Source organism: Chaetodon auriga, chromosome 5 (assembly GCF_051107435.1).
Source record: "Chaetodon auriga isolate fChaAug3 chromosome 5, fChaAug3.hap1, whole genome shotgun sequence".
Taxonomy (NCBI): Eukaryota; Metazoa; Chordata; class Actinopteri; order Chaetodontiformes; family Chaetodontidae; genus Chaetodon; species Chaetodon auriga.
Window position 1 is genome coordinate 27,323,941 of NC_135078.1, and position 16,172 is coordinate 27,340,112.

At 45.7% G+C, this 16,172-nt stretch overlaps 1 protein-coding gene across 5 annotated transcripts in view; it reads right to left on the reverse strand.

Annotated features, from left to right (window-relative positions):
• glt1d1 (glycosyltransferase 1 domain containing 1) overlaps positions 1-16,115 on the reverse strand; it is a 32,001-nt gene extending 15,886 nt beyond the window's left edge. For 2 of the 5 annotated variants that reach the window (XR_013077178.1, XM_076730637.1), the window contains exons 1-11: positions 15,772-16,086; positions 15,293-15,444; positions 15,047-15,152; positions 13,079-13,130; positions 12,205-12,241; positions 11,677-11,733; positions 6,991-7,089; positions 6,285-6,334; positions 4,371-4,414; positions 3,775-3,895; positions 3,094-3,192 (exon numbers count right to left, since the gene is read on the reverse strand). Coding sequence is in view for 4 of the 5 variants with exons in the window: in XM_076730637.1 (XP_076586752.1) it covers positions 3,094-3,192; positions 3,775-3,895; positions 4,371-4,414; positions 6,285-6,334; positions 6,991-7,089; positions 11,677-11,733; positions 12,205-12,241; positions 13,079-13,130; positions 15,047-15,152; positions 15,293-15,444; positions 15,772-15,839 (885 nt within the window). In the remaining variant the exon portion in view is untranslated. Of the gene's footprint in view, positions 1-138; positions 632-3,093; positions 3,193-3,774; positions 3,896-4,370; positions 4,415-6,284; positions 6,335-6,990; positions 7,090-11,676; positions 11,734-12,204; positions 12,242-13,078; positions 13,131-15,046; positions 15,153-15,292; positions 15,445-15,771 lie in introns of those variants that run through there. The other 3 variants (XM_076730636.1, XM_076730639.1, XM_076730638.1) reach the window with 3 other exon arrangements.
• Positions 16,116-16,172: the final 57 nt, after the last annotated feature.

The window sequence follows — 16,172 nt, forward strand, 5'->3', positions numbered from 1 at the left end:
AGGTAAACTGAGCTTATACTAATTTTTTAATACTTTCTCCACCTCAGAGGGCACTTGTCATGTTTTATCTACCATGAAGGCATCCAAAAGGACAAGTGAGTGTTTTCAGATCACCAACCAGTCAAAAAACAACCAGTGTTATTTTCCTCTTTTATTAATTAGAATGAATAAACAGAGAATGCATCGTTCCATATTCAAACTAAACCATATTTAACAGGAAAACATCAATTTCAAATACATAAAATATATTAACAGGACAAAATTTTCTACTCTAGATCTTTGGTTCAAAGTGCTCTGCAGCATAATTTTGATCAGGCAGTGCAGATGAAAGAGGATTATTTTGCACAGAAACCTTTGCAGGTTGATTTCTTGAAAAGGTGGGAGTAAAAATACCTGTAATATGTGGGTAAATAAATGAAACGCTTTGTTCTCTGTTGCTGAAGTTCCTGAGAAAGTACCCAGGCTGAACGCTGTCACCTCACATTCAGAGCAGAGCGTCTACCAGCCGCTGGTAGGTTTCTCTCTCCTGTTTCAGGCTGTGATGCTCTTCCATGTAGACTTTTCCGTTCCTCACCACCCTCCCTCTCAGCTCATGATCTGACACCAGCCTCTGAGACTGATGCACAAATTCCTGGCGAGGATAAAGGCAAAACGTGTCTCATTTACTGCCAAATGCCACTTAAAGCCTGCCACTGAAGTTGCCTGAAGATATGTGTTTTTAAAGTATAGAAGATAATCCAAAGCATGAGAACAGAACTCAGATAAAAGCCTGTGCACTGATTAGTAAATACATCTAAAATGTGTGTGCGTTGCCAAAGGAGGGAGATATTTGTGGCTCCAGATCCAAATATGGCTGTCCAATAGACCTTTTCAGTCTATCTTAATAGCTGCCACCTCTCACTTGCTTATGAAGAAAGGGAAAACAAACAAAGTGACAGCTACACTTAAATGATGCCACCACAACAGCTGTCACAGGGACACGGGGAGGAGAAGACGAGGATATAAATGATGGCGCCGCCGCTGAGCGTCGACTGAAACGTGCTGTACCCACACAGCATCCTGATGCTCATCTGCCGGGCCAACAGACAGAGGAAAGCCTCCAACGAAATGAAGTGAAAGTGCCTTAAAGTGTTCCTGAAACACGGCAGCCAGCGTTTACTGCAGCGGGGCGCCAATGGGCAAGCAAAGTTTTAGCCACTGCCAGTCAGCAGGCCAATTCACTATACTTCACTTCACTCAAGTGATGTGATTACTTCTGGAGAAGCTCTTTGGTAGGAACGGCTCTTCTGTGTGGCTATATGAGAGCTACAAATCCCCAGCAACAGGATTAAAGCTCATCTTATGAGCAGCACGCTTATAATCATTTCTCTGTTAGTGCAAATTATAGAGCCAGCCAGAGAGCGCCATTTTTCTCTGTCGAGTGCGTGCGTGTTTGTTTCGTTTGACACGTCTCTTGATACCTATACACCCCATGTAATTACTTTAAAAGCTTAAAGAGCCAGAAACACCGCCAATCAAAAATAAGACGCCATTTTTAAAGATGCAGAAACAGTTTTGAGCCTGATCCGCTGCAGGAAAAGTTTTGGCTGAGAGACCGGCCCTCGCTGCCCATCAGTCCTGGCTGAGGTCGCGGTTTATCCAGCCCAAGTTGCTGCAACCATCTGTGAGAGCTTCCTCCTGGCAGCTCAGCCGAGCACACGTGACTACACCCCCCACCCCCACCCCCTCAGAGAGGACTTATCTCTGCCGCTACAACAACATCACGCTACAGCATGGTGTCCTGACAGCAGCAAGGCCTCAGTCAGCTGGCCTCCACCCAGAACTTCTCAAACTTTTTCTGCCCCCCCCCCCCCAGGTGAAAAGACTTCATGCCCCAACCCACACTTTTTTTTTTTTTTTTAGCAATAATTAACGAAGAGAAGGGGAAAAAACGAGGCAACAAAAAAGATGCGAGCTGTATTTTAGTGGAATGAAGGTCAGCGTGATACCATCAGCAAACTGTTGTTTATTTTCCTCCATAAATCATTTTACTCAGCTTACTTTGAATCCATATTTTCCCCCGTGCACGCCCCTCCTGCAGTGCCTCTGTGCCCCCCGAGGGGGGCCTGCTCTCCAGTTTGACAGCCCCTGCCTTAACCTATGCTATTCTCCTTTTGCATCAAACCTCATTAAATATCAAACTGAATCGTCCTCATGGGAGCTCCCCACTTTGCACTTTCCTGCATCCTGCTATGTGTTGCATCACTGCATGGTAATGTGCTATCTCTGCTCTCTCCCTGAAGGCTGCACTTTCTGATTCTAATCTAAGTACCTGCGGAAACATCAGCTCCTTTTGTTATATTTTATCTGCTGAGACTGGACTAATGATGAGAATTTCAAGTACAAAGTTTTACACAATGATGTAAACTTTTCTTACTTGAAGGAATCCGGTGCAGGAACTGAAAGCTTGTAGGAACGTTTCATTTGTCGTGCAGGAGAAGCTGATACTTCGGTAAGCTAGCTAAGCTAACCGCTGGCAGCTACCTGCCCTACAGAAAACACTTATCGCTCTCAAACCTCAGACTGACTCTCGTTTTGGAACAAGCTTCTCTTTTTGTCTCACTGTATTTGCATTTTTTTTTTTTCAGTGCTGCTTCCTTTCTGGCACCTGGTCGTTACCTTTCATGAGCTCACCTGCGTGCTGTTATTGGGGCTACACACCCACTGCCCAAAGGCTGCAGCCCAGAAACGTCTCAAACACAGCAAAATCAGGAAAGGCAGAGGGCGGCGTCTCTGCAGATAAATGCGCCTCCACACACTTCAAGAGGGTCATAAGTGATGATGGAGAGGGATTACTGTTGAAGGAGTCTATGCATTGTTTTGCAGGAATATGCTACACAGCAAACCTTTAAAATTATTAGACAACCCTTCACCTTCAGTCGTCCTGAGACAGCGCTTCAACGCGACTTATCAATGCTCTGCTGCTCAGTTGGGGTGACAGGAGAAGCTGCTGGGTGCTGTGTGCATGCAGTGTGTCCCCTCTGCAGTCCATCAGCGTGGTCAGTGTTAAAGACGAACACGTGTGGTGACCCAGTCAGTGTTTGTCACATATACCTGAGGAGACGAGTACAGGAGCCCCGTGAACTCGTGCTGCACGACGGCCGCGTTTCCTGGAATGTTTCTGGCTAACACAGGTACCCCGAGATCCATGGCCTGTTGGAGGCGAGAGGTTCAACGATCAGAAGCTGCTGACATGTAAAATGTCAAAGAAGTCAAAAGTCGCTCACCCAGACTCCAGACTGTTAAAAGCACCTTGGAAATCGAACAGCTGGGCTATTCTGCTCTTCAGTTCCTTAGTTCACTTACAGAATTAACAATCTGTATCAGCTAATACCTTCAGCAGGTTGCTGAGTGAAACATGCTAACACACTAATCAGACTTTAAGCCTACTGTGGATTGTCTTAATCGACTGTTTAAAAGAGATTAAGTGGATTTGCAGGTTTTGCTCACTCAGGAATGGGAAGATTGGAGTCAAGCAATTAATTTGGGTAATTGTCCCTGAAGTGGTCAGATAACATTGTAGCTGAGCGGGAAACAGTGAGATAAGGACTCCCGTAAATATTCACATGGTTTACATTTTTCAAGGGCTTCGGATGGCAAATTCTCAGGATACACTTTGATATAAATCACATTCCCAAAACAGTATCCTGCATCACAATGCCTGAGCTATAAAAAGACACTGTGTTTAGCAGCTGAATTGTTACCCTGTTACCCATGAGTCCTGAAGATGTTTACCTCCAAGATGGCTGCTGACATGCCCTCTGAGACGGAGCTGTTGACCACAGCGAAGCACCTTTTCATCGCTGCATGAAGCTCCTGTTGGCTCCTCTCCTGGGCCAAGAAGACCCCTGCTGTTCTGCAGAAGCAGTGGCAGAGCTCAGTTCTGCGTGACTCAGGGCTCACGGAGGCGTGAATGATGCTAAAGGGCAGTGACAGGCTCAGGGCAGCAAACACGGCTGCGCTACGTGTGACATGCACAGAGAGTCCAGGTAAAAGTCCTAACCAGAGAGGGCAGCTTCCTGCCCCACAGATCTCTGTTGTGGTGGAGGCCCTTGGCGAAAAACTGAAAGATCAGCCAAGACTTGAGAGTGGGAGGACAGATAAAAAAAAAAGAGGATCTCTGTGCGCCGCTCAGATTTTCATTCTGTTCACATTATATCAAGTTAAAGCCACATTTAGATATTTTCTTGTGCCATGTGGGATGAATAGAAGGAAAAGCAATCTTCAGGTTTCCCGGAGGATTAAAGCGTCAGCAATGAGACTGTCAGATATCAAGTTCTCTCTTAGCAGATATGACGTGTAAGTTTGAAGGAAGGAAAAAGGAAGCTTACCTTTGAACGGCAGCTTGTACTTCAGCACTGAGCACAGGATCAATCTAAGAGAGACCAACACACGACGAAGAGCGTCAACAGCTGACTGCTAAAAGCTCTGTTTTCACCAAGGGTGCCGGCGATGACTTAATCCAGACGGTGAACGAAACAATGACACAATTAATAATTTCTATCAAGAGGAAATTATTCTCTGAAAATCCTGTGTTTTCAGAGATTGGGGTCAGGCTGGGGTGGGTGGCCAATCTGATTAATTGCAACGTGGGATTTGCATGCATTAGCCTGCCCACAGTAAAAGTCAAAGCATAGCAATTTAGGTCAAAGATGCCGCCAAGCAAGCTGCTACTTTGCCTCTTTTATTCTATAGCTCATGGAATTTCTAAATGCTGTCAAGCACACGTGCATTAAAATCAAAGAATCTAACCAGAGAACATTTTGTATCCTGGTGTAATCTGGGATTTAGCAGACATTGGAAAATCAGCAGGGGACAGATCACCATAAAAACTGTACTGACAAAGACGAACCATTTAAATGCTGTGCCGGTTCTGTGGTGAGTCCACGGGAAATCTACAGGACAGACGTGACCACTCAGAGGGAGGGGGCGTCAGTGTTTGTCATATTTTTCTGGTTTTGTGATAACGATACTGCTGTTTTGTCCTTTGCTACACATGTTCTTGTCCTTAAGCAGTAGGTATTTGGTGCAACGTCCTAAGATTTCCATTTTCAGAATAACCTCAGTAATAACAGAATATGCTGCACGCTGCGATGCTTGATAAAGCCCAGTGACAGAGGAGTGAGATGTGTCATCGCTGACAAACTGACCTGAATTTTCCTCTTAATGACAGATGCTGTGCAGCCAGAGCGCTCACTACTTGAATGAAGTAGCTGTGGATCTGCAGTACGTCATGACGGTCGGAGCAAAGCCTCAGCCTAACCTCCGTCTGTATTCTTAGATTTTACTGTTCGTGTTTAACCAAATGTGGAATCTTAGGATTAGAATACAGGTTTATTATAATAATACTATACTTTTCATTCCTCAGACAAACAAAGCGCTGTGATTCAGGGGCGTCGTGACGAATCACACGTCTCCGCTTCCACCGAACCGCCTCATCAAACCACAGCAAAGTACAGCAGAGCAAGAAGCAGCAGTGAGCCGGCGTGGAAGCCCCTGGCCATGTCTAATTGAGTTGTTTCTGAGCGAAGCTAAAGCAGAACATACCTTGTGTCTGACACCACTGTTTGAAAGAGAAGAGACACTAAAATACTGTGTGCTCATGTCATATCCAAGCAAGTCAGGGGGAAGAAAAGATGAAGACAAACACGGAGAGAAATCAATGAGTGACAGATTGGAAAAGAAGAAGAGCTGGTAGAGCACTGAGGCTGCTGCTGCTGCTGCTGGGACGTGACTGATATCTGCAGGACTGAGCAGACACAAATACTAACATCAAGTGCAAGCAATTAAAATAATGTAGGGAAAAAAAAACCTCGTCTGATTTGATTGGCTGCTAATGAATATCACAGATCACAGCAGGTCGAATCATTTTAATCATCTGAATGCTCGACATGAAACCATGTGAGGTTGATGTCTTCATGAGTGATCCACAGGAGAGAAGCATGACGGTGTGTGAGCTCTGCACATACACGCCCAGCTATGTGCATTAATGTGAGTCAGCTCCACTTGGTGTGCCGAGCAGTCGGCCAATCAGACAGAAGGAAAAAGGACCGCCGCTGCCGCCGCTGACCCTCGCCTCGTCTGCATTTCCTCCCAGCGTTAATTCCAGCTAAACAGCTAAAGCCTGTATCTCCGCTACATCCAATTAGAGGCAGCTTCAGTTCCAACGGAAGGTTTCTAGGTAATTTCAGCAGCACCGAGATTCACGGTGCAGAGAAAAATCTGGATAATGACTGCAAACTCACCTTTGGCCCAATAATGACAAACACATTCAGCGGATCCTGGCGGCGCCACTCTGGAAGACATGAAACCAGAGACGTGAACAAAAACAGCTCAGGGAGAATGGACAGCAGCTTCCTTAAAAGCAGTTGTTGTTAGTGTGATACTCTCTTAGTGCCACATATGTTTTATTCTTTAAGTGTGTGCAGAGTGCAATCTGATAATTATGAAAACACACACATCTCGCTCTCCTATCCGGATGCAACATTAATGTACAATTTGACGCCCTCTAGTGCCGTCTCATTACCATAACTGTGCCATGAACGTCACATAAAATAAATCTTGTGCAATTACACGAGAAGCCGCTGATGTGATGCGTCAGACGGACTCACGGAGGGTCTATGAGACAGGAACGCCATAAAAACAAACACCATGGAGGCGAGGCTGGAGCAGATGAATGTGTTTGCAGGGCCAACACGAGCTGTCAGAAGAATCTCTTTGCACTTTCACATAAATTTTCAATTAGCTGAAACTCAACCGCAGAGATCTAATTTCATTGCTAATTGATGAGGAGTTTGCCTCGACTGCAGGGTACAACGGGAACACAGTCAGAAGAAAACACGCCAGCAGGAAACACCTGTTTTAGCCGGCACGGTGGCTACGACTCGACCGAGCGTTTCTATACCTGCATATATATAAACAGATGATAATCATAATGTTCAGATACCGGACCTGAAAAAACCTGGACCAGATAAAGAGGGTCCTTGACTCTTCTGAGGCCGCACACCAACAGAAAGACTCGCAGCTCGTCCAGGCGCTCGCTGCTCACACCTGGAGAGAAGCCAGACACACAGAAAGACAGACAGCGCTACAATATCAAAACACTGCATAATGAACATCCCAAGTACATCGGCAGATAATGAAAGCAATACATCACCCAAGGTCACGAGGAAAATAAGACAGGAGTGACTAATGTGCTCGCACAATTCTCTGATCACAGTCGTAACGCTCAGCAGGGAAATAGTCTGCTGGAAACACTGGAAGGTTGCAGCCTAATCAGTGTGGAAAACAGCACCAAGAGCACAGAGGCTGACGACGGACCCACCGAGCAGCGAGATTAAAGCGAGCTACCCAAACATCATGCTAACGTCAAACACTTGGAGAAGATTAATCAGGAGCTCACACTCAACACACAAAAGTGATCTTTTATTAACAGTGACGAGAGCAAGCGTTTCGCTCGGCGCTTCATCAGGCTCCTGTTTACCTGGTTTTGCAGATGTCAGCGCCTTCAAGCCTGAAGCACAAGCTGCTTCTTCCCTCTTTTCCTGAATTTGGTGCATTAGCATGCTTTGTTTTCCTATTTCAAACTGAACATTAATCACCTAATCAAGGAGCAAGCTAAGATTTTGACCCGATGATGGCGTTAGACAAAAACCTGAGGTATCAATAAGTCTTAACATCTGATCCTGAGGGGGGGCGTGAATGTCTGTGTCAATCCGTCCAGCAGATTTTGGGATATTTCACAAGATAAGTGAAGAGTTCAACCTGCAGGCGGCGCTTCAGGAGCAGCGTCTCCTGATACTTTGATCCTCTGGGGACCATGAACATCTGTGCAAAGCTTCATGATTATGCATCAAACAGTTTGGTGTTTGAGTCTCATGTGAGAAGACGTCAGCTTTAAAGGCATTACGTCCTTCACAGCGTCTGAGAGGGCCGTCAAGGTTTCAAAGGAAAGGCCGCGCTTTGGGGTCGAGGTCAGCTGTCTGAACATAAGAGCGTTAATCGACACCAAAACAAGCAGATATTTAAGGATGCTTTAATATCAGAGGGTCACCCAAGAAAATACGTCTTTAATCCTTGACCTCAAAGCTTAAAGCGTGACCCAGAAGGATGAATCACAAACGTTGACATGATGCTTCAATCAGTGAGGCACAAAATAAGCCCATAATAAAATCTACGTTCAAAGTGTCCGTGAGAGCAGACAGACAGACAGACAGACAGACAGACAGACAGACAGACAGACAGACTGAAGCACGTGCTCACAGCACAGCGACAGCCCAGTGAAATCCCCTCCTGCCAGATAAGTCCAGATCAGGAGGCTGCGGCAGCTCTTTTAATGCTATTAAAGAGCATCTTAAAATGACAGCGTGGAGTCCGGGCATTGACCCTGATCCTCGGAGCCGATTGTCAAAAAAAGCTCATCATCTGCAGGACGTTCAGAGCCTCCACGCATCGATTCGCAGGATGAGAGGCGAACAAACATCAGCACGCCGGGACACGATGCTGGAGAATAATGGAGGGTGTCTGGAATCATAGCAGAGCACACACCTGTCAAAATGATCAAGAAAGTCAAAAAAAAAAAAAAAAGCTCGCTTCATCTTTCCTCTGGGGAGAAGAACAGATTGTAAAAGTCATCCGTCGCGCCGGCAGCAGTTTCTTCTGCCGCTCGCTCTGCGGTTCTGGGAGTTCTATGCAAAACACATTTTTGTTCGTTTGTCTTTGATTTCAGAAGGACAGTCTGAACAATCCCTTAATGCTTTAATCAGCGCGTGTGCAGGAGCACACGTCTATCTGAACAGCTCCTATTAATCTATTGAGAGGCGCCGGGCGACACGGGCAGCGGACAGACCGACGACAGCATCGACACTGACAGAGCGGCAGAAAGAGCCGGAACGCCGAGGAAACAAAGCAGAAACGAGTCATTAACAGACAAACTGAGTTTACAGACAAAGGGTTCTGAGTCCACGCAGCAATTGATCCAGTCATGTGTTCACAAAGTGGTGAACCTGGCTCCATCCTCTATGAACAACTGAGCCAATCATGATCCTCTCACCTGTTACCAATCAGCCTGTTTACCTGTGGAATGATCCAAACAGGTGTTTTTAGAGCAGATATTTACAAAAATCAATGAAGCTGATGAGGAAAACATTAAATATATTGACCTTGAGCTGTTTTCAGGTCAGTTCATGTCAAAAGAGGATGAACAAGTCCTCAAATTCTGTTGTACTCTGAGCTGCAGATTAAGCCAATTAGCATTATGTCTGATAATCAGTCATCTCCTTCATATTAAAAGGCTTCACAGCAGCTAACGAGCTCCAAAGAGAAAACAGTTTGTGCCCAGATCACAGGTGAATGTCACAAATCTGAGGAGGAGTTCATCTGGTTTCCTTCCCTCCACATCAGGACAGAAGTCAGAGGTCAGAGCCACATTTCAGTCAGCCAAAGTGAATTACACGTTAAAATCTGACATTAAATATCAGACACAAACAACCGAGAACAGAAAACCGCTGAGTTTGAGTGTCTGTGTCTGTGACCTAACGCTTGAGGTGAGTCAAGTAAATATGCACTCGACATATCTTTAGCTCACTGCACTCATGAGCAGAAGCCACGTCAGTGATCTGGTTTTAATGTTTTTGTCTCAATCTGAAAATTAATCATGGTCATATAACCATCAGGCATCGCCCTCGACGCCTCACCTCCCCTCACCTCCCCTCACCTCCCTCATCTGTGTGTAATCTATTCGACAATCTCGGCCTTCTTGGAGGAGCAGGTGACTGGACGTGGTAACAACAGACCCCCTGCCTGCTTCCCCTCATCCTCCACGGACTCAAAGCATCGCCGCTCACTCCATGACGCCGTCCTTCGTGTGCGGCTGCACCAGGAACGCAGCGGGGGCCGCGAGCAGCACACACCCAGCGCCTTTCATGGACCGACAGCTTCTGGATCCCCGTGCTGACATCTGTGCTTTTGGAGCCTTCATGACAGCCAGCGGATGACACAGACGCTCGCGGTACAGTCGAGCATCTTCAGTCTGGGAGGTTGCTTTGCCTCTTTCATGTGCACCGGTGGAGGTCTTTGTACAGCGTGCCACCGCAACACAGAGTGTATCTACTCCAAACCATCACTAAACTAACACTATATACTCCAGATTTCACTATTTAGTAATAATCTATTTATGCCACAGCAGAGTTTAAGCTCCTGCAGGGGAGTTTTAGTTTTGCTTCAACGTAAGAGCACAGTCACAACCAAACAACTAAAGTTTTCATCTTTAAGATCATCCTCACAGAAGCACATTTACAACAATGAAGTGCAGACTGCGGGATCAGTCATCATCGTATCTGAAGGCATCTCCGCGCCTTGAGGTCACAGTCGCTCGCCCTCATTACAGACGAACACGAGCGAAGAGCATCCAGAGCACGTGCGGCTCGGTTAAAGCTCTGTGGCGACAACTGTGACAGGAAAACACACAATTAATGCATCAGACATTAAACACATCTGACCCACATCCACAAAGAATGAGTCAGGCAAATTAACACCATCAGACAGCGTGTGTGCAACGTTCACAGCTCCAACGACGGCGATGAGTCAGATCACGGCGCTTTCATCACATCTGAGGAAGAGCACAGCACTGAGGCCTTTTTCGAGTGTAACAAATGGAGACGTGACTGAGGACAATTAGTATTACTTGCAGCGGTTGTGAAGCGTGGTGACAAATGGCCTCCGGCGGGAGAGCTATTAATCAGTCGCCCCTCTCTGTGCTCAGCGGCGCTCTCTGTGAGCACTAATGTACCTGGGACGGACATCATCTCGCAGTGTCCAATTTACAGTTTGTGGACGCTCGGAGTAACGGTGCATTTTTACTGGATGAGCGTGGCCTCCCTGACACCACGCCGAGGCTTCGAACACAACACAGAGCACATTTCTGCTCTCTGATTGGTGCTTTTCAGGTTAGGGCTGTACGAATGTGGTTCCTGCAGCGCTCCCAGTGGTGACTCCCGGCAGTGCGGCCGATCACTAACAGGGCAGGTGAGGATAGAAGGCTGCAGCTCAGAATATGGAGGACAGCTTGCATGTACAACACTGCAAATGGTGACAAATATGAGGCAGCCTGTGTGCAGCTGGTCAGAGTGACACCAATAAAATCTATTTTACAAGAGAGCTTATGTTTCAGCGTGCAGGCACTGTTCCTTTTTATTGCATAAACGCTGTATCCAGCACTTTCCCCACTCTGAGGATGTGCACACAGCCGTCCCTGCTACAGTTTCAGACTTGATAATAAGATGAGACACAAGTTTCTAAAGCTTAGACCGACCCGACTGACTAAAGCGCTTCCTGTCAATAACAACTAGTTGTTAAAGAGCATAAAATATCATGGTGAAATCCAGCATATGCCCAACACTTCTCTCAAGATTTAGAGCTCAGTGCTGCCACGAAAGGCTCAGTGCACCAACCAGAAGAATAATAAAAAAGCTGTTTGTTTACTCGGGCTGATCCGCAGACCTCCCTCAGAGCAGCTTTCATTCTGAAACACCTTCAACTGAAGGGAAAGAGAGAAACAAACAAACCTGAGCGCTGACCACAGGTCGGTCTGTGGATCATCACGCCCACATCGGGCTGGAATTAAAGGGGTGAAAGTACCTGAGCTCCTCAAGAACTCGCGCCAGCAGAATTTCTCAGTCACATCCGTCTGGATACCTTCAAAATAAAAGACACAGCGGCCTTAATGAAGCTTTTACTGAACATGGACGCAAACGTCCACCATGCAACAAATGATCTTGAACTTCAAACGTTTATTCATACTGGACAGACTTCATATTACAGCATCACTGTTTTGTGTGGTCTGTGTACAAAGCACTTCAGCGTGATCGCTATCACATAAAAGACAAGCTTTCACTGGTCTGGGCTCAGCCGTGCAGCCGGCCAAGAGCTCTCCTCTAATCTATGAAGGGACGCTATTTGCCAAACAAGGCTATTGGTGGGAAAAACATGGATGAGTGATTTGGGCTGTCCTACATGACACGGTGGCCAATGGCAAGAGCAAATACATCTCTGTGCTGCAGACAGCGTGATAATGGAGGGACAAATGTCAAAGCTGATTAATGCAACACTTCAGCAGTGAGTCAGGGACGCACAGCAGCAGCGAGGGATTCATCCTGCAGAGCTCACCTTGAGGCTGGACGTAGATTTTACTGCTCTGGGACAGCTTCAGAGACAAAACACATTGGAGTCTGGTTAAAACAAGCACCACAGCAAAACCACACAAGTGTTTAAATCAATTGATTATTATTTGTGGCGTCCGTTTATACAAAATTGCATCTGATTGTTACTGACTGTGAGACAACAGAAGCAGCCAATTAACGCTCAGAACACATTTAACCAAAATCCAAACTTACGAAAAAAAGAGTGAAGCAGTTGCTAAGATAATGGGAGTGCTACAAAATAAATGGGAGGGGATGGGGAGGAAATTGACTGGATGTTATCACACGAGATCCATCCCCTATGTGTGTTTTCTGTCACAATAAAAGCGCGGCGATGCCTCTCAGTGCCTTCCCGTCTGCCTGCTGTCAGCACTAAATGGCAGAGATAAAGCACGCCACTCGCCTCGATCTGCAGCCGACGGCGACCATCTAATCTGACAATAAAACGCAGTAATATTGTTTTAATGCCAAACTGTTACAGGACAGGCCAGGATATTGTGTTTGTATTGTAAAAGCCCTTCTGTTCTATTTATCGGAGCTGTCAGGCTCCTGCTGACTGCTGATGTGCAATAAAATGCAAACAGAAAACTTTTGCTCTCACTGCTTGTTTTTTCAGGGTTTTGTAACACCAGTCAATATTTTCTTCATGTGGAAATATGAGCCTCCTTCACTGCTAACTTTCTACTTCATACTGACGAACCAGCGATTAGTCACACGCACAAAGTTTCTAGAAGAACATAAATGAGTAGAACATTAGACACATACGAGCATCAAGTCCTCATCAGTGCTAATTAGATGCTCCTGCAGTTTGTTTATTAAAACACAAAAGAGTATAATCGTACCGAAAATAACTCGGCCTCTTCTTTCAGTTTGTCAGTAAAAGCAACAGCAAACCTGATAAAAAAAAACAAAAAAAAAAACTTCATTATCACTGCTGCGAAAGAGATCTGAATGCCAAGAATATTCATGGCTGACAGCACGTTTGATTCTTTTACAAGCAATTTTGACAAAAGAGGAAAAAAGCAACAGCAGTGAATCACAGAAGTCTGCAGGCCGAGTGCGTGAGAGCAGGAAAAGTGCTTGCGGTCTGAAGGGAAAGGATTTAAAGACGAGCACAGCGAGAATACAAAGAGGAAAACAGGAGAGAAAGTGGAGCAAAAAACAGTGGGGAGATATTAATTTGAGCATGTGTGAGCGTGCATTATTAAACGGGCCAACAGGCTCAGAGCGGTGACTGTTTCACGATCGAGGTCTGTGCGTGTGAAGGCACCAACAGTGGGAGGTGTGTGGATTCAGATGTTTGAAGTCATGAGACCTAGATCTGCCCAGTTCTCCCAGAAGGCAACTGTCCCCTTTGACTAGATGGACGCCCCACCACCCGTTTTCATGGTAACGTAACAGAGGCGTCACGCCGGGGCACAGGACAAAACATGGATCGTCTACTCAGCCCTTTTCCCCCATAGTTAACTGACGGCTGATCCAAATGTGAATACGTGTAGCAACAGTTCCGTTTTGAGCTTGTAGGGCTACGAAAGATGTTAGTGCGTCCAAAACTGAAAATCACATCACACGTTAGAGCGCGTCTTGATTTCACATGAACAATTTCAGTTTAAAGGCATTTACTTCCTGCTCGCACTTCAGGACGCTGACCTCCGCATCAAACCTCTACAAAAGGAAGTAAGTGAAACATGTTGTGATACGTTGCTAGCATGTTGGTGCTAACAATCAATAAGGCGTTTCTTATTGATATGTCAAAGTGATAGCACCGCCACTTTTAAATCGTGCTCACAAACCAAAACCCGTTCAAAAAGACTGTTTGCATGACAGGCACAGGTGAAACTAATAACAACTGCTATATTCCACTTAAATGTCACATGAGAGCCACGGCAGGGAATGAGCATGCACAGCAACAGAGCCCTTGAACTGGTGCAGCTAAGTGGAATGCATCCATATTTCATGTCATTAGCTGCACCTGTGCTCTTCCTGCCACGAGCCGCTGTGAAAACAGAGGTCAGAGGTCGTAGAATCGTAACATACAGTCACGTGTAAAGGTTTGGGCACCACGTGTCTTTTACTGCGACCTGATTTCCAAACAGCATGAAGCTAAAGATGACACTTTTCTTCAATATTTCAAGCAAGAATAGTTTTTTTTATTTCCATCTTTAACAGGTTTTAACATAACAAAAATGAAAAAGGGCCAAAACAACGCAACAATCACAGCTCGTAAAGGCTTTTTGTGGCCACCTCGGGCTCTGTAAGCTCTTCTCTGCAGGATTTCCACCTAATTTTCCTTTTAAAAGGCTCCTAGTTCTGTGAGATTCTTCGGCCGTCTTGCATGAGCTGCTCCTTTGAGACAGGTTTTCAATGACGTTTAGGTCCGGGGACTGTGGGGGCCACTCAAGGACCTTCAGTCCATTGTGGATTTTGAGGTGTGTTTAAGATTAGGAATTTTTTCTTTGACCCTTTTCCATTTTTATTATTCTAAAACTGCAAAAGATGGAAATAAAAAAAGCAACGTGGCTTGAAATCATAAAGAAATGCATCATCTTTAACATCATGCTGTTTGGAAATCAGGTCATCTTTTACTCACTTAGCTTTCACACTAAAAGAAATGTTGACTGCTGTGTGTGTGTGTGTGTGTGTGTGTGTGTGTAACTAAACATGTGACACAGTACGTTGTTATTATGCATACAGTAGCTGCAGCTCATGGGACATATTTTGACATGTGCTGGATTAAGAAGTAAGATCTGTGTGCTCAGTTTGAAACTTTCTGGTGTTAAATGGGTTAAAATAGTTTGCAGAAACATCACCTGGCCTTCAGCAGCACCTGCTCCATAACCACACGCTTCTGCTCGACTTTCACATCTTCATTTATGTCTGTTCCGCCAAAGATAACGCCGAAGGGTACGTGGACGTCTGGTGTAAAGGTTAGGCATAAAACAGAAAAGCTCTGACATTTGTGGGACAGGTAGCAGAGCACTTGTAGCTCTACTATAACGCTGACAAACACAAATGATGTGTGGAGATAAGCCAATAGATCACAGGAGGGTGTTTACCTAAGAGGAGCCTGCCTGCTCTGAACAGATGAATGGCCAGCGCAGCCTCGAATGGAGGGTTTCCAGACACTAAGTTTGCCACCTCAGCGGGGGACTGAAAGTCTGCAGCGTCTCTGAGCTCACAAGTGTGTCCTGCTGACTCAATGTGGGACCTAAAATAAAGCAGACACGTGACTATGAAAGGCTGTGGGAAGACAGGGTTAAGCAAACATTACTTCCTCCTCAGTGCCTTTAGTTTTACTCAACAGTGCTGAAATGTTTTGCTGGTTTCTTGTTGCTGACAAACTGCTTCCTGCCTTCCTGACTCGTGTTACAGCTGATTTTACTAAAGACATCATACAGTAGACATTTTCACAGTAACAGCTTTATTCTGAGGTAGCCATGATTAGCACTGCTGCTGCCCAACGAAGCATCACCCGGTAAACAAACATTAGCATCAGCTGCTGTAGCTAACTTCACTTAGCAACAACGTAAATTACCTGATTCTCTCAGCGGTAGTGTGGTTCCCAGTTTTGGGGCTGAGGCAGGCAAGAAAGAGCAATTTCATATCTTCACTAAAGGCTAATTAGACGAGCTAAGCAGTTGACATGGAAACTTTAGTGAAAACCAGTTTGAGTAAAGCAAGCAGAGCCTCTGTGCGCTGTTTGAGTTGGCTCGCTAACCTGAACTCTTCTCACATTTCCTGAACCCATGCCTGCGACTTGCACGTAAATCTAGGCGTGAGCACCATACGGCTAGCTCATTAGCTGGCAGCGCACCCACGTTTGACATGTTTACAGGTCCGTCCCCTATATGATCCCCTGGAAACACATGACGGTAGCACAAACTGTCCAGGCACCGTTGGCCCCTTTCAGTATTTTGTTTCATTGTAGAGTGAGTC